This window comes from Ciona robusta, chromosome 11 (assembly GCF_009617815.1).
Source record: "Ciona robusta chromosome 11, ASM961781v2".
Taxonomy (NCBI): Eukaryota; Metazoa; Chordata; class Ascidiacea; order Phlebobranchia; family Cionidae; genus Ciona; species Ciona robusta.
This window is the reverse complement of record NC_143245.1, coordinates 5145063-5168904: the sequence shown is the minus strand read 5'-3', so window position 1 is coordinate 5168904 and position 23842 is coordinate 5145063. Positions and strand designations below refer to the sequence as shown.

Here is a 23842-nt window from a genome sequence, read left to right as displayed (position 1 = left end):
GTGACGAAAGATACACGACTTTTTTTAGTATTGGACATTCTAATAAATGCATTGTCACGGAAAAACAACTTTAAATTAAATTCACTGTCTCACGTTTTCTACTTTCTCCACTCTTAAAAATCACAGTTGGAATTTCAATTATTAATATTGAATTTTGGGCCAACTGCTTTGTACTGCTCAATAGTCAAACCACAGCGCAATAGCATGCTATTATTGCGTTTTCCGAATACTTATATAAATACCACAAACTTCCGTTAGCACTTCATTTTTTTTCCTTTCATCTTACTTAATTTAAAACACAATATGCCTATTTTAGACCAACCGGCCAGTTTTTGGCCACAAACTGTAAAGTTAACCTTTTTATCTAATTTCAAAATATGTAAAGCAAAGTGGCCACATACGTAGTAAAGGTAAATTTAGCATTAATTGCTTCACAAAATTAGCCTGGTCATTTCACGTTTAATTTAACTTGACATTACCAAGACAATTTCTAAGCTACTGGAATTAATTACCGGTAAAAACCAGCTTAAACAGGATAAATCTGCTCTAAACCGGATGATAACTTAACAGCTAGGATTTGCAGCTTTTCTGTGCGTCATTTTTGACAGACAGTTTGCCTAAGATATAATTTTGAGCCTATAGCGAATAACAAGACCTACTGTTTATGTTTAACAGTAAAAACTACGTATAAAATTCAGGTCTTTTTAATTCATTATGTCTTTGAATACGTGCAATTTTGGGAGAACAATAGCTTTTTCAGAAGTAATTTATAATTTTGAATTGTAAGCAAATAACAAGACCTACTGTTTAGCAGTTATCAATATCATTCTATGTAAAAAAAGGAGATCTTTAACTTAATGTGTGTTTGAATTGTTGCAATTTTGGGAGAACAATAGCTTTTTAATTTTGTGTCGAAAGCAAATAACAACTTTAACAAGATCTACCATTTAGCAGTGATTAAACTACAGAAAAATTCCTTTTTTTTAATTCATTATTTTATTGTGCCGTTGAATTCCGTGCGAGAACAATGGTTTCTTTCAGAAGTAATTTGTTATAATTGCATTCCATTCTCTCAGTTTAAACAGCAAATTCTGTTGTAAAATGATTTCCTATTTGCACAAGTTAGGAATCTCAATTTAATAACCTCCGCCACAAGTTTTACCTCATAGCCAATATTTGTCGTTGGGTTAAATGAGGTATAGGATGTTTGTTGTGTCATAAACCCTACCCGCAAGCCAGCCTAATTACTCGCACTTTATTTGTTGATCTGGATTTACCTAATAAACGTAAAGCTTTTGATATTTTTAATAAAAAAAATGTTTTTTTGGAATATTCCATTTCATATGGGATTTCTTTTCTAATTTTGGTCGAAGAAAAAATTAATATTTTTAAAAATTTTTTTTATTAGTTTATAGGATTTCTTGTCTTTAAACTGGAATTTCCATTTTGATTGAAGAAAATTTGTAATTTTGTGTTGTCTAAATTAAATGTAACGAAACATTTTTTTTATACTAAAATGTTTAATTTTTTTTCATTTTTTTTTCATATATCGCAAATGGACTGCGTGTATAATCTAAAACAACAAGAATAATTGTTATTTAAGACCGAAACATAAATGCCTATTTGTTACCCAGTCACCCATGAGTATAATAGGCACCCTCTAAAAGCCCATGGCTCATTTTTGTATCTGCTTATAAGCATTGCTAATTATTACATTCCAATGGTGTATTGTTACATAACAATGCCCACTGTCATATGAGGTTAGAAACTGGCAAGTAAATAATATGGCCAGGTTCAAATTACCGATCAATAGGGTTGTTGATGTTCAAAATTCTAAATTTTAACTCTAAACTACAATTTAAGAGCTTTAGAAAAACAGCAAGTGTATAAGTTTTCGATAAAATTGTATGTTTTTAATGTGGGTTATTATTATTTAATATTTGAAATTTATTAGAAAAAGTATGTCAAGCCGAAAATATTGAAATTATTCAATAATAAATAAAATTTAATTCAAATCAATAAATTTATCCCCAAAAAATTGTTATAATTTTAAAAAATATCATAAGCCAAAAATAAAAAATTATTTAAAAATCACTCAAATTCAGTACAAATTGATAAATTCCCCTAAAAAACTAGTGTTACTTTCTCCATTCAGAAACATACACCTCTTTTAGTAAGTATAAAAGAAATTTGACCTGCTAGTTTATTTAAAAGAAATCATGATTTTATTTATTTAAAAGAAATCGTGGTGTGTTGACCCCTTTTGAGGCATCCTTGACTGAAACTAAAAAAAATGAAAAAAATTGTCTTTTAAATTTATTGACCACGACCCCCTACTTCCTGCCTCGATTTGCTATCGGTCATCGCCACGTGCGCTTAACCGTGAAAGGGAATGCGCCGCCCCGGTAATCATTAAGGGGGGTCACTAAGGTGACGCTGTATGACGACAGACAAACTGAGAGTTTTCTTAAGCCCTCAACTGTATAGTGTAGATTTTTTCACACAATTGTTTATTTTTGCTTACCCACAATTGTTTAGGTTCCCTGTTATTATGATATTGTTTATTTTTTGTTTGTTTTTCCTGTTATTTCATCTTGTTTCATTTTTATTTATTTTTACTATTTTTGTGATATTGTTTATTTTTTGTTTAGGTTTCACTGTCATTTTATTCTTCTTTATTTTTTACTATTATATGCTCCTGGAGTCCTGCATTTGAAACAATAAACAAGAGTTTGGCATACACCAATGCTTCACCCTTTAACACCCATAACGACCGGATTTCCGAAACTACATTTCACACAAAAACATAAATAGTCATCACACAGAAATAACACAATTTAACATAGATGTTAAACAATGCAGCTGGAAAATCAACCAGATTAAATTGTCAACAACGTTTTTATTCACCAATACTCCAAAAACCCATATAACAATAAATTCTTTATACCATAAACATAAACCATATTTCAACCTAAATAAAACAATTTATCTCTTAAAATTAGTAAACCATTTTCATAGAAATTTGCTGTAAAATATTTACCCCTTAATTAATACTTTGTTTTTATCATCTAATTAACATGTCTCATTTACTTGAGTTATTTATCCAATATAAGTTTTCTTTCTTGTCATTAAACTCTTGTGAGTGATTTGAAAATCAGGATAATTGGCAAATCACGTAAACAAAGCAAAACCACAGCAAACAGTGGAGTTAAGTAACTTTAAAAAACTTTTTACAGAGAAATGATTTAAAAGCATTTTTTTTGTATTTTAAACTAAAGGTCTCAATTTTTTTAGTTACCTGTAAAACACTTGAATATTTATGTTTCTTTTACAAAAACATTGTGTAGTTTGTGTTTTTAACTGTAGGTATCCATTTATAGTTCTGTAAAAAAACAAAGAGCATTTTTTAAAACCGTATTCTCACGACTCCCATTGACTGGTGTTAATTGTTAAAACACATTCAGGATATTTTATTACATGCAAAAGGTGTCCCATCTTCCCCCACCCTACTATATATTTTTGTACAGTTCAAGTTTACATTTAAAACCATATGTAAAACTATAATGCATAGAAAAAGTTGTGCACGTGTCTGTATTTTCATAGAGTGGGTCTCCTATTTTACAGTTACCTCTTTCAAAATCGCACTGTGACCAATGTAATGTATATATGCTAATATGACAGTTGACTACCTGCAGTTGTAGATACACATAACATCCCGTTACCTATATGTTTTCACACCACTTGTATCTGTTGCACTTGTAAACTGTGTTAGTGGAACTTTGACACATAGCCCCACGTTCTTTTTGTTTGTACAGATTTTGCTGCTAGTTTCATAAACTTTGTTCTCGTTACTGTTGTTACAGTGTTTTGTGATCACACAAATTTGACGTTTTGTTTGTCGCACTTTATAGGATTATCCCCACAAGCGCTAATTGCTCTGTGTGCATATTACATACAGTGGTTCATGCTTTTTAATTAAAAACTGTTTAAAGAGATTTTCTCAATTGACCCACAATGCTGTCACTGTAAACAAGTTAAAACCGCTCTAAACAAGAAAAAGCTAGTGTTTAGGTGCACAGCAAGGCAAGCCAATTTTGAGCTGCAAGTATAGCTACTGCAGACCACACACCACTGCCAAGGCACTTCTTCCTTACCTAGTTAGCGTCTGCCAATTATTATTGTTTGACCTAAAAGTGCAAGCAATCTGGGTGGTCCTAGCAAAGTGCAGGGTTACAATCCATGGTCGCCTAATTGTTTACCAAACATCATAAACTGAACTAGTTATAATACTAGCTGCTGTATTAACATTTTTTCTCTCGATTTAATCCTGGTTTGATTGACAGGTCCTAATCCGTGTGGTTCCACGAATGGTGGATGCTCACACTTATGTCTCCTCTCACCCAAGCCCCCATATTACAAGTGTGCGTGCCCGACCGGGGTCCAAATCATGAAGGACCGAAAAACATGTAAACACGGTAAGCCATTGACCCATTTAGACACACCTTAAACATAAATGACAACTTTTAATATAAAAACTCAGATCAATCAGTGTGTCATACATTTTTTGCAATTATATTTAATTATTTTTGTACAAAAATATCCTTTATAAAATATTTTTGAAAATGAATAAAATATATAGTTTAATTATCGAAGCTCATTTGTCCTAAATTTTTGCCAAATATAATAATGTAAATATAATATATGTTTCATACAATTTTGTATAATTTTGTTTTTTCTTAAACATTTTTGAAGACCGATAAAATATATATGTATATATATATATAGTTTAATTATCAAAGCTCAAATTAATTAGTTTGACATAAACTTTTCCCTATATATATATTTCATTAATTTTTGTATAATATTCTTTTAACATTTTTAAAAAACCGATAAAATATATATAGTTTAGTTATCAATGCTTAAATTATTTAGTTTTTTATAAATCTTTTTCTACTCTGTATGTATTTTAATAAATAGTCATTTTTACTTTGTTTTTAAAACCTGAAAAATATATAGGAAAAGCCATCAGAATCAATGCTCATTGTATCCCTCTATAAAAAGTATTTCTATATAATATATATATATATATATATATATATATATATGTGTGTATGTGCAGTGGCGCAGCCAAAAAAAAAATAAGGGGTAGGTTTTAATGAAAAAAATTAAATTTTTTTTAAAATTTTTTTAAGAAACATTATTTGGGGGGTTTAAAAAGGGGTCACGACCCCCGAAACCCCCTGACTGCGCCACTGTTAGTGTGTGTGTGTTTCAATAATTTTTATTTCATAGGTCCAGACCAGATCCTTCTGCTTGCACGAAGAACAGACATTCGAATGATTTCGCTCGACACTGATGACCATACGGATGTACTACTGCCTGTAAAGACAGTGCTGAATGCAGTCACAGTGGATTACGACCCAGTGGATAAGTTTGTGTACTGGACGGATGAAGACAGAAAAGCAATTCTCAGATGTCATCTTAACGGCACAGGTATTTCTATGTAAAGAACGTTTTTCTGTCTAAAGTACAAAAAAAATTTTTTGTCTTAAGGTACTGGTAACAGAAATGCTTTAAATTTAAGTATAAAGGTATAGGTTAATGGGCCAGGTTTGGCCAAATTTCAACTCCCATGCAGTGACCTGACTTAGGACCTCACTCGTATAGTATAGAAACTTAGAAAGTATGTCTTATGGTGTATGTTATGGTGTGTAACCTATAGTGCTAAATACAATCATGATTTGAGCAGTTTGGGTTAGGCATTTGGTGTATTTTCTGTACGGTAATCGTAACTTGTATTTTGAATATTTACATTTTTAAGATTTTTTTGAAAATTTAGATTTTTAATCAGTTGTCACAGCTTTTTAAACAATGTGTTGCCACACCTTTTTGCTTGTTCTGCTGGTGTATCTACCAGGTGTTACGTAATATTAGAAATAGAATTACCCTGCTGATGTTTGGCCAGATGGTAAATGAACCATTGGTACAAAAAAACTTTAAATTTTTTACTTTTTAAGTTTTTTTTTTGAAACTTTAACAAAATTTTCTTTACCAAAAAAAAACTGTAACAATTTTTTTTTTCATAAAAACTTTAACAATTTTTTTTCAAAAAAACTTTAACAATTTTTTTACCAAAAGTAAAAAACAAAAAAAAAACTTCTAAATATTACAACAACATTTTTTTCTAATATACTATCCCATTACTTGTTTTAATGGAACGTTAATTGCACAATACAGACATTTCTCTTTTTCCACTTTTGTATTGAAAATCATGAAATTTAACACTCAACTTGACATGTAATGGTCACGCATATGAACCCCACCCATGTTAAAATAACTTTGTTATTACGCGAATGTTTTGTGTCTGGAAAACATGTTTCGATTTATTTTATAACAAGTTAGCATGAAAAATTTTGGACTCTATAATAGGGCTTAAAAATACCTTTGACTAACTCAAAGTAGGACTGGCATTAGTCATAAAAAGGCCTAAAAATTTGTATGCCTTTAAACTTATAGTGACTAATTGTGTTTTGTAATTAGATTTAAATACAAAACATTACTAGTATAGACAATTCTTCAACTTTAGTAATTATATGGTTTGACATGCATTAATTTTTGCTCTAATAAATGAGGTTCCCTAGTTTTTACAACTATGAGTGTAACTGTATTTCAACAATGTCACCCAAGATTTTGTTAAAATATTTTACAACTATAAGTGTAACTGTATTTTAATAATGTCACTCCAGATTTTGTTAAAAATGTTTTACAACTATGAGTGTAACTGTATTTTAACAATGTCACCCCAGATTTTGTTAAAATATTTTACAACTATGAGTGTAACTGTATTTTAACAATGTCACCCCAAATTTTGTTAAAACTATTTTCCAACTATGAGTGTAACTGTTTTTTTTTAAATATCACCCATATTTTTAATAATTTAAACACCATTTTTAACCTGGGTCTTTTTTTCAGGTTCTGAAGCAATTATCACAGAAAACTTGGAGCAGTCTGATGGCATGGCAATAGATTGGGTTGCAAGGAACTTGTATTGGACAGATACGGGTAGAAACTATGTAGCAGTGGCACGGCTTAATGGGACATCCCGTAGAATTCTTATCGAAACTGAGATTGACGAACCAAGGTGATTTTATTTTTTGTTTTGTTTTTTTCTGTGGTAACTTGTAAGCAGGCAAGAGGTGTATGAAACAAAACATTTAAGTTATAATTTTTTTTTTAAATAAAATTGTGATTTTGAATGATTTTTGCTAGTTATTTTTTGTGGTAAATTCCAAGCGGGCAAAAGGTGTACAAAACAGAACATTCGTGTTATTAAAAAAAAATTGATTTTATATAATTTATGTTAGTTTTTATGTGGTAACTTGTAAGTAGGCAAAAAGTGTATAAAACAAAACATTTGTGTTGTTTTTTTTTGAAATAAAACAAAATTGTGAATTTAAATGTTTTTTTGTTAGATATTTATGTGGTAACTTGTAAGCGGGCAAGAGGTCTATAAAACAAAACATCCTTGTTTTTTTCTTTATATATATAAATATAAGTTGTTTTTTTTATATAGGTTCTTTACAGAAGTTGTCTAAATTGTCAGCTTCTAAATTGTAAACTAAAAATTAAATCATTCCAAAACAATTGCCCATATTTATTTTTGTGTTAACAAAATCGGCACCAGTTGTATAAAACAGAACAGCCGTGTTAGTTTATAAAATATTAACTTTTAAGTACAAAAAAAAAATGAACCACAAGCAGTTCTACTGATCCAAATCCTATGACATCATAACTTCCTTTATGACATCATAGGCTAAAATTTATTGCCAGTTTTTAAATTTATTGCCCTCAATTTTACCCCCATGTTATTATCACAGCTGTGTTGTTAAGCGCTGGCGTACAATTTTGGAATTTTATTTTAACATTGTTTTTGTAAATTTCACTATTTCCTTTTTTATTTTTTTATTATATTTAGCATAACGAATGATAATATACTTAAAAGTAGCATTCTTTGGACGGTACGCGTACCAAACTAGTCAGTACTGTTTAAAAAATTTTTTGTTCAAAGTTCGTAAAAAAAAATTCCAAAAAATATGTTTTTTTACTAAAATACTTTTTGTGAAAAAGTCAAAAACATATAATTTTACCAAATTAATTTTTGTAAGAAAGTTCTGTAAAAACATATATATATATATTTTTTTTTTTACTAAAATACTTTTTGTGAAATGGTCAAAAACATATAATTTTACCAAATTAATTTTTGTAGGAAAGTTCTGTAAAAACATATATATATATATATATTTTTTTTTTCTAAAATATTTTTTTTACATAGAGCAATCGTGGTCGATCCAACTGCTGGCTATTTCTACTGGACCGACTGGGGAGAAAACCCCAAGATAGAACGTGTCGAAATGGACGGCACAAACAGAATTTTGTTTGTAAGAAAACACCTAAAATGGCCAAACGGTAATTTGATTTTATTACCTTTTTTTAGATTAGTGATCATTTTTAAAGTTTTGTTTCTATTTTATTCCACCAGGTTTAGCAATTGACCACACCCATGGCTGGCTGTATTGGGCCGACGCATCGCTCGATAAGATTGAGCGGATCAAGCTTGACGGGACACAGAGGAAGATGTTGGTGTCTGGGAAGATACCACACATATTTGGATTCAGGTATTTATTTATATTTTTTCTTGTTCTGTTTAAGCATGAGGTGTAAAAATTCACCATGTATGTCTGGTTTATAGGAATACACCCATGTTATAACTTGGCAGTGAGCATGAGGTGTATGAATACACCATGTATGTCTGGTTTATAAGAAGACACTTATGTTATAACTTGTGTGTCAGGTGTATAAGAATACACCTATGTTATACCTTGGCAGTGAGCATGAGGTGTTTGAATACACCATGTGTGTCTAGTGTATAAGAAGACACCTATGTTATACCTTGACAGTGAGCATGAGGTGTATAAATACACCATATGTCTGTGGTGTATAAAAATACACGGATGTTATATATTTAATTTGACCACAGGACACTAAAAGATTGTTGTTTTTTGTAAAAATTTTTTTTTTTTTTTGTAAAAAAACAACAATAAAGTTTGGGATTTAGGTGCCTACAGTATCCCATCTTATCCCACATTATTATATATAGTAGGGTGAGGGAAGATGAGACACCTTTAGCACATAATATCCAAATATCCTGATCGTGTTTTAAACAAATAACAACGATCTATAAAAGTTGTAAGGATACGGTTTTATATTTCTTTGAATGTTCCTTGTTTATTACCAAATGTGACAAAAAATAGAATAAAAAGGGTCTCCTCCCCCCACCCTACTATAATGTATATATTGCTTTCCATTTTAGACTACTAAACCCAGCCTTAAACTTTAAAACAGCATTCTTGGCAACTATCTCTACTGGGCTGACTGGCAAAGGAGAAGAATTGAACGAATGCGAATTGGTGATCCGAGATCCAGGGAAATACTCATAGATCAACTTCCAAACCTAATGGGGGTGAAGGCCACTGGTATGACACCTTTACCAGGAACTAATCCTTGTGCAAGAAATAACGGGGGTTGCTCACATTTGTGTCTATATACACCAGAGGTAAGTATTTGTGTGATTTTTTTGGTGGGGTGGGGGTTTTAATCCTTTTCGGCGATCTTTCAGGGGTTATTTTTGTGGGTTTTAACTTATTTGAAGGCACTTTCTTTATGTTTATTTAGTAAATTGTGTTTTAGTGGGTTTATTTTAGTATTTTTTTATAGATAGTTTTTATCTTTTTAAGTTTGGGTTAAATTCAAAAGCTTTGCATAATCTGTTTTAACTTTTTTTTATTTTTTTTATAATAAAGAAAATAGAACTATTTAGTAAAGTAACTATTTAAGCCACTCTTCGTATCTTGTACTATAAAACCAAGTTTAGTTTTTTCGATAGATCGTTTAGCTTAATAATATGCTCTGGATTTGAAAATACTGTATTTGAGTTAGCACGAAAGTGAAAAAGAAAATTTGGATTTTTGTAAAACCACAAAACTTGCCCGTATAATGAGCATATACATCATAATTCGTGCAAATTATTATTTATGGTCCATATACAGCTATCTGTCTTAATTATATGGAAAACATAATCAATCACACTTTATGTATTCACTGTTCATTAAAATAACAGTAAAAAAAGAACGTATTAAAAAAAATAAAAATTGTATATTAAAACAAAATTGAAAAATTATTAAAAAGATAAAATTATTAAAAAATATTTATACAATGAAATTTGAAAATTATTAAAAAGTATATAAAAAAGAAGAAAATACAACAAAAATATGAAATAATAAATTCAAAATTTTACATGTTTAAATACTAATCCACAGAGAATAGTTACATCATAATAGCTTTTGTGATGCAAAAACAGTTGAAGGGTGAAATACTTGTGTGTCCACACATTTTTTTCCGATCAAATAAGCTTAATTTTTTCCGTTTTAATGAAAATAAGAATTTTTTGTTGCGGTTTTAAGCTAAAAATTGAACTAGTTATAATTTTTTATTCATAAACACAAAAGTGATTTTTTTTATAATAGCACAAAATTATTATTTTTCATTACCCATTCTATTTTTTGAGCATTATATTTTGTAGTTTATGAAAATTGGTGACCGTCTATAATCATATTTATAAATTTCTCGTTTTTACATTTTTTAGTGAATTATAGGTGACATTGTTAAAATGCAGTTACACATATTGTCCCATAGTTGTCAAACATTAGAAACCATATTAATTAATGTGGCAAATGGTGTATAATTTGACTACTTCTTTGAATAAACGACTAACATAAGGGTAAAACTGCTTATAGAGTGCAAAACATATGTGAAACTGTGATGTCACCCATGTTTTAAAAATTAGGTAAAAATGGGCTGTTAGGGTATAGCTTTTCTAAATAAGTCAGGAAATTTCCCGTTTTCTTATCTAGTTTGTTATCAATGTATATTTGTAAACCATGAGTTAGTTTACAAATACAGTTGATAACGTTTAACCGGCGCGCAATTGTAGTGATTTATTTTATGTGGGGGGTTTTTTCGCTTATATTGCATTAATTTATATTAAGATTGGCCTAGTACCCTCTGAATATGGTATTAAAGTGTATAAATTTTAAATTTTTCCATGTATAATATGTTAGTTATTTACTGTTTTTATTCATTATGGGTGAGGTCCTTGTCAAAGACCTGGGATTTAGGCCAGATTTGGCCCATTACCCCCAGAAAGCCCATTTTAGTCTTTTATGAGAGTATCCAACCAGTGTCAGAACACCGCAGTCAGACACCTTATGTTAAATACCTTGCTGGATTGATTAAAATTGAAGGTATTTCTCAATTAAAAATACTGCTATATTAGAATAGCTTTACAGAAAAATGCCCCCAAATTTTTTTTTACCAATTACTTAAAAAAAACAATATTAAAATTACAAAATTAACTGACTTAAAACACTACACAAAAAACATATTAAAATTTTTAAAATTGACAATTAATTTTTTTTCCTTTTTAATGTCCATATGTCACAACAACATCCAGATTTTAGTCAAAATTGTGACCTATCTTGCGTAGGGGTTATGTTTTGATTTGCTGTTGCTTTCAGCCGCCAACTGTGGCTTAATGCGGCCTATTTTTGTGTGTTGTTATTACACGTGGAGTGGCTTGTGACCAAACAGGAACAAACCTATTACCAACACCCTGTTAGACCGCAGGGCGGGAAATATATAATTTATGCTAAATTTGGATTTTTTTTGTGGTGGGATTTTTATTCTTTTCTGGCGGAAATATATGTAAGAAAAATGGTTGTATTTATTTTGATATTATTTTTTAGTAACTGTAAAATTTCAATTTTATGTTGAAAATACGTAATAGATTAAATAAAATGAAAATAAATTGGTTTTACTATTTTCAAAAACACTGATAAAATGTTTACATTAGCATCTGGCAACACTGTAAAAGTATTCTGGCAACAAGGTAAAAAATAATCTTGCATCACTGTAAAACATATTTGAGCAACACTGTAAAAAATAACCTGGCAATACTGTAAAACCAATCTGGCAACACTGTAAAAACAATCTGGCAACACTGTAAAAACAATCTGGCAACACTGTAAAAACAATCTGGTAACACTGTAAAAAATAATTTAGCAACACTTGAAAAATAATCTGACAACACTGTAAAAAATAATTAGTAACACTGTAAAACTAATTGACAGCACTGCAAAAAATAGTCTGGCAACACTGTAAATAATAACCTGGCAACACTGGCATTGTGGGTGACTTGTTATTTGCTTTGTTTTGAAGAAGAGGTGTAAATAATTGCTCTTAATCAGATTACTTCATATTCGCACACCCAGCATTGTCATGCATCACTGGTTTTGTTGTTTCAGGTTATCCCTCCGAGAAAAGATTAAATTTTTTTAAAGTTTATGTTTTATATTATGTTTCCTGTGCTAAAAATCCTATTTTGTGCATTTAAAAAAAGTTTTTTTAATCTTGTTTCAAATTTTATTTCCAGTTTGCAAAAAAAGCGATTTTTTTTTTTTTAGAAAAAAATATTAATATTGTGTTTTTTTCCCCACTCAAAAAACTTTACTAGCTTTTTTTACAACATTAATTAACAGTTTGTAAAAAATAGCGACAATAAAAATAAAATTACTAGCATTTTTAATGGCATTTTATTAGCAGTTTGTAAAAATTTTTTTTTTTTTTATTAATTTAAAAAATAAAAACTAATACTGTTTTTTCTACCCCAGGGTCCGAGGTGCAGTTGCCCAACTGGTCTCGAATTAGCGATCAACAGTCACCAGTGCGTGGTACCTGAAGCTTACCTTCTCTATTCACTACCAAAAGTTGGCGGAATTAAAGAGATTTCTCTCGACACTGCACAAAACGACAAGTCCCTTCCATTCAACAAACCCGTTGAAGCTTACTTACTTGATTTCTCAGTAGATGATAGTATGGTGTATTGGACAAATACAAGAGACATGGTACGTTTTATATGTATTAAAAAGACAAATGTCATGACTTTTTTGTACACTTTTCTCTATAACAATGAGGTAATGGGCAAACTTTTGCCTAAATTTCATGTCCCATGGCGTGTCACGCTGTAGGACCTCACCCATGTAGAATAGAATTTTATTACATGCATTGGGTATACCCTACACATAGTACATGTAATATTATGGGCAATTTCAGAGCCATATAAAGAAATCACTTGCCCCTGTATCATAGAGTTGGAAACCCCGATTCGAAATTATGAATACTTTAAACTCAACAGAATGTAATTTCTATCAAACCTAATATTCACTAAAAATTTAACCTTTACAATTGTAAACCGTAAAAAACACACAAAAACACTCTTTTTCTATCCCAGAAGTAGCAAACCTGCTCTGCACACCTGTAGCAATCTATAGACCTAACTCTAAGAAACAATATTATTTTTGTTATCCACAGAAAAATGATTTTTTTCCTTTTTTATTTTTCCAATTTTTTTTCCGATAAGAAAAAAATTATTTATTTAATTTTTCATTTTTTTCTAACTTTTTTTCAGACAATCTCGCGTGCTTTTATGAACGGGTCCAACGTTGAGAGATTCATAGATATCGGCATAGAGATCTTACAAGGGGTCGCGGTTGACTGGATCGGACGCAATGTGTTCTGGGCTGACGCTCAAGCCAATCGGATCGAAGTTGCTCGTATGGACGGGACAAGCAGGCGACCAATCATATGGCAGGGATTGGATTCACCTGCGTGTATCGCCATGGATCCAGCCAATGGGTGAAGAGAATTTCTATTTAAAAAAAAATATTTTTTTTTGTATTGATTGATAATTTGTTGTTAAGAAATTTTTTTTCTTTTTTTTTTCTTTCTGTTTTGTTAAAAAGTATGTTTGGGTTCGAAAATTTCTATTTAAAAATGTGTTTTCAGTTCTTTTGTATTCATTTTTTCATTTATATATTTTTTTTTCAAATTATTTTCTAGTTTATAAAAAAATACATTTAAAAATACATTAAAACTGTTTTTATTTTGTAATAAAACAATACTTGTATAAAAGTATTTTTAAAAGCTGCTTCTAAAGCTAGTTTGTTAAAAAAATTATTTCAATTTTTTCTGATAAAACATTTTTAAACTTTTTTAACGAAATTCCAAACATGTTTTAAACAGGTACATATACTGGTCAGAGTGGGGCACAGACACGTGCATAAAACGCGCAAATCTGGATGGTTCCAACGTGGTACGATTGACACAAATCGGGGACGTTGGACGCGCTAGTTCCCTTACTATAGATTACGAGGATAGAAGAATTTATTGGGTGGATTATGACAGTAATATGATCATGTCTTCCGATATGGAAGGTAGGTATTGTGGTTATACAGGTTAAGTTATGGTCTTTATGAGGGAATTTATCATTTTTATGGAAAATTAGGTTAAATTTTTTTAAACAATTTTCTGGAGGGAATGTTTTAAGACTAGGAAAAAACTTTAAAAACTGTAAAAATTGGTAATTTAAAAATTTAAAAAATTAATTTATAAATCTGAGAGAATGAAAAAGATTTGATTGCATATTTACTACTTGCATTTTTTACTATTGTTTAAACATTTGACATTTTTTGAACTTCATAATTCTTGATGTACAGATTGTAACTGGAAAGGATTTTTTTGCAATTTTAATATATTTGCGCATTTTATTATTTTTTAATTATATATTTGTTTTTTTCTTAAACTTCATAATTTTCTATGTACATTTTTTGCAATTTTAATATATTGCGCATTTTATGAACAGGCAGAAACTTGATTGAAGTAATCAATGTAGCTGACGAACCAGGAAATGTTATTTCAAGTTTAACATTATATGGAGAACATGTGTATTGGGCAGATAGCAAACAGAAGACCATACAAAGAGCAAATAAATTGCACGGAGCGAGCAGGTCAGAAATTATTATAATTTCGGTATTTTTTGGTGGATTTTATATATTTTTATCCTGGAGGTCTTATCTAATAAATTGCACAGATTAAGCAGGTCAGAAATTATAATTTTGGTATTTTTTGGTGGAATTTTTGAATTTTTATTCTGTATGAGTGAGGTTCTGTCAAATAAATTGCACGGAGCGGGCAGGTCAGAAATTATAATTTTGGTATTTTTTGGTGGATTTTATATATTTTTATCCTGGAGGTCTTATCTAATAAATTGCATAGATTAAGTAGGTCAGAAATGTAGGGATTTTTAGGATTTTTTAGAATTTTCTTTTTTTTTTTAAATAGGATTTTTTGTATTTTTGGTGGATTTTTATGAATTTCATTCTGTATGGTTAAGATCCTACAGCATGACACGCCATGAGATATTTTGGCCACGGTTGGCAAATTTTAGGTCACGGTTACCGAGACTTTTAGTATATTTGTTTGTTGTAATATAAAATTGGGCATATCCTAGCATATTTAAACGTCTAAATCTTGAAAAATCATATATTTTATTTTGAAATACAAAAACTTTTATTAATTTTCCAAAAATTATTTAATTCCACGAAAATTCTGCATTTAATATTTTTCCCGTAAATTTTCTGTAAATTTCCGTTTCACAGGAGAATAATAGAGACTGGTCTCGGTTCCATTGATGATATGTTGGTGTTTCACGCATCACGTCAAATCGGTGTCACATCATGTTCACGTGATAACGGGGGGTGCCAATACCTATGTTTAAGTCTTCCAGGGGGAAACTACACTTGCGAGTGCCCTGCCCATTACACGTTAAATCTATTGGATAATTCTTCATGTGTTGGTAAGAACTAATTCAAAATTCATTCATATTAAACATCTAAAAAATAGATTTACATACTTTTCCTTTCTTTTTAAAAAAGTTTTTTTTAATTTTTGTTAATTGTTTTACATACTAATATTTTACCTTTAAAACTGCTTTCTAATTTTTCTAACAAAAAAAAACAAAAATTAACATTTTACTTTCAGAATTACTTTCTAATTTTTCGGATAAAATTCAGAAAAAAAGCAAACATTCATAAATTGGTTTCTCTCATTTGACTAATAAAAATATGACGTTTTTTTACCCAAAAAAGTTCTACAAAAAATTGTTATCAGATAAAAAATACCTTCAATACCAGTAAAAACAATATTTATTTTTAACTAATATACAAAACAGTCATAAATTTCATTCATTTACTTCCCAGCCCCATTAAATTTCCTATTGGTGAGCCAGACTTCATATATTTCTCGTATTGTGTTCGAATCCTCCGAAGGGGTCCTAGGGGTAATTCCCGGGGCTGAGATTGACCAGCGAGCAGTTTACGACGAGAATGCAAAACCAACGCCTGATGCCGTGTTACCCATTAAAGGGCTGAAGGTAATTTAAAATCAATCGATCAATCAACCAACCAACCGAATGAATGAATGAATGAATAACAATTTTCTTGAATAATTTTTTTTTTAAAGTTTAAATTCAAAACTAAAATTTAAAAAAGTAAAAATAAATTTAAAATTTAATATAAAAAAATTGTTTAAATTAAAAAAAAAGGTAAATTTCATTTATGTAAGTTAAAAATGGTAAATTTTACCTCTTCAGGATGCCTGCTCAATTGACTACGACCCAATAGAACGCACAATATACTGGATCGACTGCGCCACCGGTGAAATAAAGAGTTGCCGAGACAATGGCACAGATGCGAGAGTTCTCGTCGCAAATAGGGGTTCAAACGGGTCAAATCGACCCCATGATTTAGCTGTGGAACCTTACACAAGGCATTTGTACTGGACAGACTCTTTGTCAAACTCCGTAAGTTTTTGTTTTAATTTTTTTATTCTTTATGGGTGGGGTCCTTCTCAAGAACCTGGGATTTAGGCCAGATTTGGCCCATTAAGTCCTTTGTGCGACTGGTGCCGCAACTTGCCCAAGGACACATACGCCGATCGTGTTAGTATCGTCGCCAAGCATAAAACCAGTGACACTTTGGTTTTCGTCGTTTACGATGCAGGCGCCTAAACCACTGAGCCACGGTGCCGTTTTCTTTTATAATGTCTTTGCTACCATTGTAGGCGTATTTGGGCAAGGCACTTAACGGCAATTGCTCCAACCCAGTGGTTACTAATGGGTTGTCCAAATTATCAGCCACACATCAAAAAAACTAAAAAAAGTCTAAAATATAATCACCCACAAAGTAACAAACTTGGTAATTCGTAAGCTGGCACGAGGTGTAGATTTTCACAATTTTTTGCCAGAGAACTATGGAATAACTACCATATTCCTGTACACATATCTAATGCAAACATATTTTAGATCCAAATGATGAATTTAAATGGGACCATGATTGGGACTGTATTATCTGGTAAACTCAATGCACAAGGGGTGGGAAATGGAAAATACATTGATATTATGCCAAGGAAAATTACAATAGACTCCATGAAAGGGTAAGCTGATTCGTATTGCTTGGTTTTTGGTCATAGAAATTTACGGTGGCAAAATGCATTTGCCACATAATGTAAAATCTGTTAAACAAATATTTGCTACAGAAATTAACAATTTGAGTTCGGTGGCATTTGCCACCCTACTTTTCGATAGAATTTAATTAAATTAATAAATTTAACGATTGATTGTTTTCATAAATTCATTCTAAAATTATATATTATACCTTGTTTACAAAAACTTGTAAAAACCCAAGCGTTTGCCCCAATTCAGAAATTCTTAAACAAGTAATATGAATAAATTATGAAAAAATAAACAAAAATTTAAATAAATTAGTTATATATATAATTTAAGTGACCAATTTTTGCGACATTTTTTTTTAAATTCTGTTACAAAGTTTTTTTGTTAAAAAATATCAGGAATAAAAATTATTTTTTTCACAGGCGCATATACTTCAGTAACACATGCCATGACACAAAGTCATGCAGATTTAAGATTCTACAATCTGCTTTAGACGGATCTGATTGCATTGAATTATTCAGTCATAATTTACACAACGTTTCAGCTATGGTGGTAGACTCACAGTCTAAAAGGTGACAATTTTTATAAGTTTTTTTTAGCAAAAAGTTGTAAAAAAATTTAAATTTGAATTTGTTTTTTTATAGATTTCTTGTTTTTTTTCAGTTATTTTTTTTATCGATCGGATTTTATATTTTTGTTTAGTACATTAATGTTTTTCATTAAAAATAGTCAATATTAAAAGTAATGCATTTTTTGTAATTTATAATCAGAAAATTCAAACGTATTTGGTAATACAATTTTATTAAAAAAAATTCTCATGGACCACATATACTGGTTTGATTCTTAACTTTCTGTAATTTTTATTAAAATCTTTTTTTTTTTTCCATTAAACCCATTTTCACCCAAACCAGGTTAAACTGCTCTGATCCAAAATTTTTCGTAATTTTTAAAAAATTAAAAAATCCAAAAAATTTTTCTGTGATTTTTATTTAGAAAAATTGAAAACAATTTTTTTTAAATTTTCTATTTAACTTATTTTCACCCAAACCAGATTATACTGGTCTGATCCGGATCGTGAGGTTATAGAATGGTCAAATACCGATGGAAGCCACCGTACCACGCTTATTGAGAACAGTATAAGTCAACCAGTTGGTTTAGCTGTGTTTGGTGATTCCATCTATTGGGTGGACTCTCAGGTTCATATTTTAAGTTTTTTTAAAATTTATTTTAGCGATTTTTATGTATTTTTGGTCATTTTTTATAAAGTAGAGTATAAGCCTATTCTTTTTTTTAAAAGCCAGTTTTTTTTTGTATGAGGCAAACTTATTAGTAAAATAAAAATTTAAATAGAAAAAAAAATTTGACTTTTAAATTTAGAAAATTTTTTTTTAATAATGCTAATTATGATGTCATAGATTGATGTTGGTGTGATCAGTGGAGCGAATAAAATCGACGGTTCAAATCGACGAATTATCCAAAGTCGAGTCCGAAACTTAAAAGCGATCGCTGCAGCCAAGCTTATCAATCTTGGTGACCGATGTAAGACATAGAAACATTATATTAATTTTAGGATTTTTATGTTAAGTTTTATATTATTTTTTATTACTTTTTAAACTTTTTTGTGTTATCTTTAGTCAAGCAGAGAAATTAATGAAATTTTTTTCTGAAATGTGTTTAGCCAAGATTAAATTTCACACATGCAAAAAAATAATTTAATTCTTTTTAAACTACCACATATCGTTTAAGCTGTCACCCTGTCATTTCAGATTATCATAAAAGTATTATTTTTCATTATTTTTCGTTTTAGAAGCATTATTTTTATTTATTAAAAACATTTTTTTTTTTTATGAATTTATTTTGTTTGTTAACAATGCCCCTCCACAGTACAACACCCATGTTTCACTGATAATGGGGGTTGTTCACATATCTGCGTGCCACAAGTTACCGGGGTGACACGGTGTTCGTGCCCAACGCATCTTGCTGTGATAGAAGATTCCAAATGTGGTAAGTTTTGTGTTTTTTTGTTTGTTTATTTTTTAGGCCTAATTGTTGTTGTTATTGTTGTCTGTTTATTAATTGTTGTTGTTATTGTTGTCTGTTTATTAATAAATTTTGCTTTAAAAAAAAAAAATATTTAAACAAATTTTTAGTACACCATTTTATGGTAATGGGTAAAATAGCCAAAAAGTTTTTAAGCTTAATAGTATAAACTACGCAGTACTTTGTGTAAAATTGGTGTGCTATCTTTGACCCCTGGAGTCCCCTACAAGCAGGGTCGTGACCCCCGGTTTGAAAAGTACTAAGTTAAACAAATAAAATTATATATAGTAGGGTGGTGGAAGGTGAGAAACCTTGTGTTTTTTGTTTACTACCAAATGGGACGAGAAAGTAGAATGAAAAGGTGTCCCACCTTTCTCCAATCGCTATATATATATATATAAATTTAAGCAAAAAAATTTAAAAAAGTTATTATGTTTTCTAGGCAAGCCAGTGACATGTGGTCCAGGTTATTTTCGATGCAAAACTTTATCGATTTGTATTCCCATGAATTGGAAATGTGACAGTGAGAATGATTGCGAAGATGCCTCCGATGAAATGAATTGTGAGACAAATAGATTGCCGTGTAAGGATTACGAGGTGGAATGCAAAGCAGGTAAGTTTTACGGGACAACGATAGTTTTGCTTAACTCAGTGGGTATTTATGGGTTATCTAAATTAAATTGTCTAATTTAGAAAACAAATTAAAATCTTCAAAAAATTTATTATTTTAGATACAAAATAAAAAAATTCTTGTTTAAACCTAGTGGTCACTTATGGGTTGTCTAAATGGTCTACTTTAAAAGAATTACAATTATTACTTAAGAAAAATTGATTTTAAAAAAAAATTAACAAAATTGTCGCTTAAACCTACTGGTTACTTTTATGGGTTTTCTAAATTGTCAGCCATTCTTTAGAAAAAAGTGTGGGGGAAGATGGGACACCTTTTAGTTCTGTTTCCTCGTTCCATTTGGTAAACAAAAAAATCAATGAATTTTAAAACTGTATCCTCACAACTCCCATAAACCGTTGTTAATTTTTTAAAACACAATCAGGATATTTGGATATTATGTGTCAAAGGTGTTCCAACCTACCCCACCCTACTATACAACATATTATATCATATTTTGTTTTCACCACAGGAGATTTACAACACAGAGGAAACTTTCTCCATAACTTGGTTCAAGTCTTGCCCCAGTGCGTCAACCAGTCAAAAATTTGCGACGGAACGTATGATTGCATCTCGCAAAGTGATGAAATGAATTGCGGTAAGTGGTGTATATGGCTTTGTCTGGCACCCTGGCAAAGTGGTTAGCGCGCCTGTCTCTAACCCAGAGGTAATGGGTTCAAGGCTTGTACGGCTACCCCTGTGGGCGTATGTGTCCTTGGGCAAGACACTTAACGGCAATTACTTCAACCCAGTGGTCAGTAATGAGTTGTCCAGATTTTCAGTCCTACATGAAAAAAAAAATAATAATCACCCACAAAGTAACATACATAGTAACTCGTAAGCTGGCACAAGGTGTATGATACACCCGTGTTAAAACGACTTTCGTTTTCCGGCCACTCGAAATGAAGTAAGTTACATACATGAGTACTTTTTATGGTAGGGATGCCTTTTAGGGTTAACAAATTGGTTGTAACGAGTACTAAGTAGTATTGGTAAACATGCTTGTTTTACTCTATGCTACCAGTAATAAACATACATGTCTTTAATTATTTGAGCGTTTTCTTTAGATTGTGGACCTAACCTAAAGGTGTGTCCATCTGGCCAGTGTGTGGCAGTAGGGAGCTCATGTGACTGCACCAACTGTCAGCCAAGTAAGAAAAAAAAGTATTTTAATAAATTAATATGTAATTAATATTCCGCTATATCCTACACCCTAAAATCAAACGTTTCAATCAGGCAACTTGTTTCGGAATGAAGCGTATGTGAATTTTAAACATATTTAAATCAAAAACAAAAATTTTTTGGGTTTTGTTTTTTTTAAATTAGTTTTATGAATGACCAAAATAGTATATATAATAAGAATTGGTATTTTTTCCATACTGTTTAATGTCTCTTTAAACAATTAACTACGGTCTATGGAAATCAAGGGGATACAGTTTTATAATCTTTAAATGTTCTTTGTTTACTACCTAATGGGATGAGAAAATAGAATAAAAAGGTGTCCCATCTTCCCTTACCCTACTATATATGGTCATATTCTCTTTTTTTTCAATAATATTTTTTCATTTCTAATTTCTCACTATTTTTCTCTCACACTCTTCTCCTCTTTGTTTCTTCCTTTCTCCTGCCAGTTCTCAATGAAGGAAGGCTGGTGGTCACCGACGAGTATCTTCTTCAAAAACTTCTTAAAAGACTTGAGAGTTTCAACAAGAGCAACCAAGCTCATAAACTTCCTGGTACCTCTAACTCTTACCCACTTTTTCTCAATTTTTATGTCTCAACTTAAATATTTTAAAAACCAATTTCTGAAAATAAATTTCCTAAACGAATTTCTGAAACCACATTTTTTTATCAAATTTCCGAAACTTAATTTTTTTAAACAAACTTCTGAAGCTACATTTTTACAAAAAAAGTTTAAAAAAGCTATGTTTTTACGAAAAAAAGCTTTTGAAGCTACCTTTTTACAAAAAAAAGTTAAAAAAACATTTTCTGAAGCTATATTTCAGTCTTTTTTGGAATAATCTTTGGGTTAATTTTGAAATAATTTTGAAGTTTAGGTTAATTTTGAAATAGTTTTGGCGTATTTTTTTGGGGTTAATTTTTGGAGTAATTGGCCAATTCTGGCCCAAGCCCCAAAACACATGTCTCGCCATAGGACCTCACTCATATAAAATACAAACCTGGAAAATCACCAAAACCAAATCAATTTTCACCCGAAAGTTCGATAAGCACTTTTCTAACCACTCCCCACCCACTTTATATTTATAAGATTTCTATTTAAACAGTCATTGGCGGTAATGATCAAGACAACTCAATGGTTATAGTGATTGGCATCGTATGTGGGTGCGTGGTTCTGCTCGGAATTGGTCTTTTTATACGACATTGCATGGTAAGTTCTTATTCTAGTTTTTTCATGTAGTTTTGTTAGTAGTTCAAATATGTTATTTTGACATTTTGGAACTTTTTATATATTCTGGTTTTATTCCCTTTGATAAATTTTGAGTGGTGCAATTTTCTTATTTTTCTGACCTTTTTATACATTCTGATTTTATTCATTTAATCTTTATTTTTAAAAGTTCCATTACGCTTTGTAATATTTTTAGGTATTTTTGTATTGTTATAGATAAATTTGTATTTTGCATATTTTGTATTCACTTTTGTTTCACAAAAATATTTTGCATTCCATTTTAATATTTCCTATAACCCCCCCTCCCCCCCAACAGACCCACAACTCTCGTTACCCGCAAGGGGTTGTCATGTTCGCCCCGCACACGAACGGCAACTGCACCGTCAACGTAGAAATCCAGTCGCGTGCCGACACAACTGAAGTCGTAAACCACCAAAAAACTAACGGCAACCAGAGCCGTAAAAAGGGGTCAACAAAGGGGAAAGCATCGATTAACCTTTCCTTTCACCCCAGCGGGAGTAGATCGGGGTCAAATTCCCGGTTTGGGGTCCCATCAAATTGGCAATTTCCCGTCCATTATACAAAGGATTGCCATTCTATGGATCGTCCCTGTGTTCCAGGGGCATCAAGGTGTTCAAGCATACAAGCCAAGGTTTTCTCACCGGTGAGTATAATTTTATTTAAATAAATGTAGAAAACTCTGCTTTTTTATTCTTTTTGGGTGAGGTCCTTGTCGAGGACCTGGGATTTAGGCCAGATTTAACCCATTGCCCCAACACAGTGGTTGCTAATGGGTTGTCTAAATTGTCAGCCGCACAAAAAAACCTCACTCACAGTTACTCACATGGCACAGAAAAATATTACCTACAAAATCACATTCATTGTAACCCTCCACCTACAAAATAATAATATATTTTTCTAACATAAATTTTAATGTGGCTGATAAATAATGATTGTTACATCACAGACCACCAACCCCCCACCCTCCCCTGCAACAGTGAGATCGGGCTCCAAAAGCGGGGACAGGGTTTATTCAACTGATTCTGGAAGGTCTCACCATAGATGTAAGAATGGATATAAACACAGGTAAGCGTTGAAATTCAGGAAAAAAAATTCAAATTGGTTTAAAAATCTTTTTTTTTTAAATTATTAAAAGCTTTGGGTAATTGTAAAGAAAATCCAAAATTATAAAAATAATTGCACTAAACAAAAAATGGCAGAAACTTTCGAAAATTTATTATAAGTCGTTAATAAAATTAACAAACTT

The 23842-nt window shown here is 30.8% G+C and overlaps 1 protein-coding gene across 3 annotated transcripts in view; it reads left to right on the top strand.

Annotated features, from left to right (window-relative positions):
• LOC149728658 (low-density lipoprotein receptor-related protein 6-like) overlaps positions 1-23842 on the top strand; it is a 34555-nt gene that overhangs the window by 9017 nt on the left and 1696 nt on the right. For 2 of the 3 annotated variants that reach the window (XM_089888792.1, XM_089888791.1), the window contains exons 6-30: positions 4344-4475; positions 5293-5493; positions 6973-7141; positions 8333-8466; positions 8540-8675; positions 9403-9613; positions 12786-13019; positions 13583-13809; positions 14197-14387; positions 14816-14960; positions 15612-15808; positions 16212-16384; positions 16604-16813; positions 17315-17445; positions 17884-18033; positions 18513-18657; positions 18877-19000; positions 19346-19465; positions 19944-20114; positions 20641-20766; positions 21236-21319; positions 21800-21904; positions 22454-22557; positions 22892-23239; positions 23543-23661. In XM_089888792.1, the coding sequence (XP_089744918.1) occupies positions 4344-4475; positions 5293-5493; positions 6973-7141; positions 8333-8466; positions 8540-8675; positions 9403-9613; positions 12786-13019; positions 13583-13809; positions 14197-14387; positions 14816-14960; positions 15612-15808; positions 16212-16384; positions 16604-16813; positions 17315-17445; positions 17884-18033; positions 18513-18657; positions 18877-19000; positions 19346-19465; positions 19944-20114; positions 20641-20766; positions 21236-21319; positions 21800-21904; positions 22454-22557; positions 22892-23239; positions 23543-23661 (4087 nt within the window). The remainder of the gene's footprint in view (positions 1-4343; positions 4476-5292; positions 5494-6972; positions 7142-8332; positions 8467-8539; positions 8676-9402; positions 9614-12785; positions 13020-13582; positions 13810-14196; positions 14388-14815; positions 14961-15611; positions 15809-16211; positions 16385-16603; positions 16814-17314; positions 17446-17883; positions 18034-18512; positions 18658-18876; positions 19001-19345; positions 19466-19943; positions 20115-20640; positions 20767-21235; positions 21320-21799; positions 21905-22453; positions 22558-22891; positions 23240-23542; positions 23662-23842) is intronic. The other variant, XM_089888793.1, reaches the window with a different exon arrangement.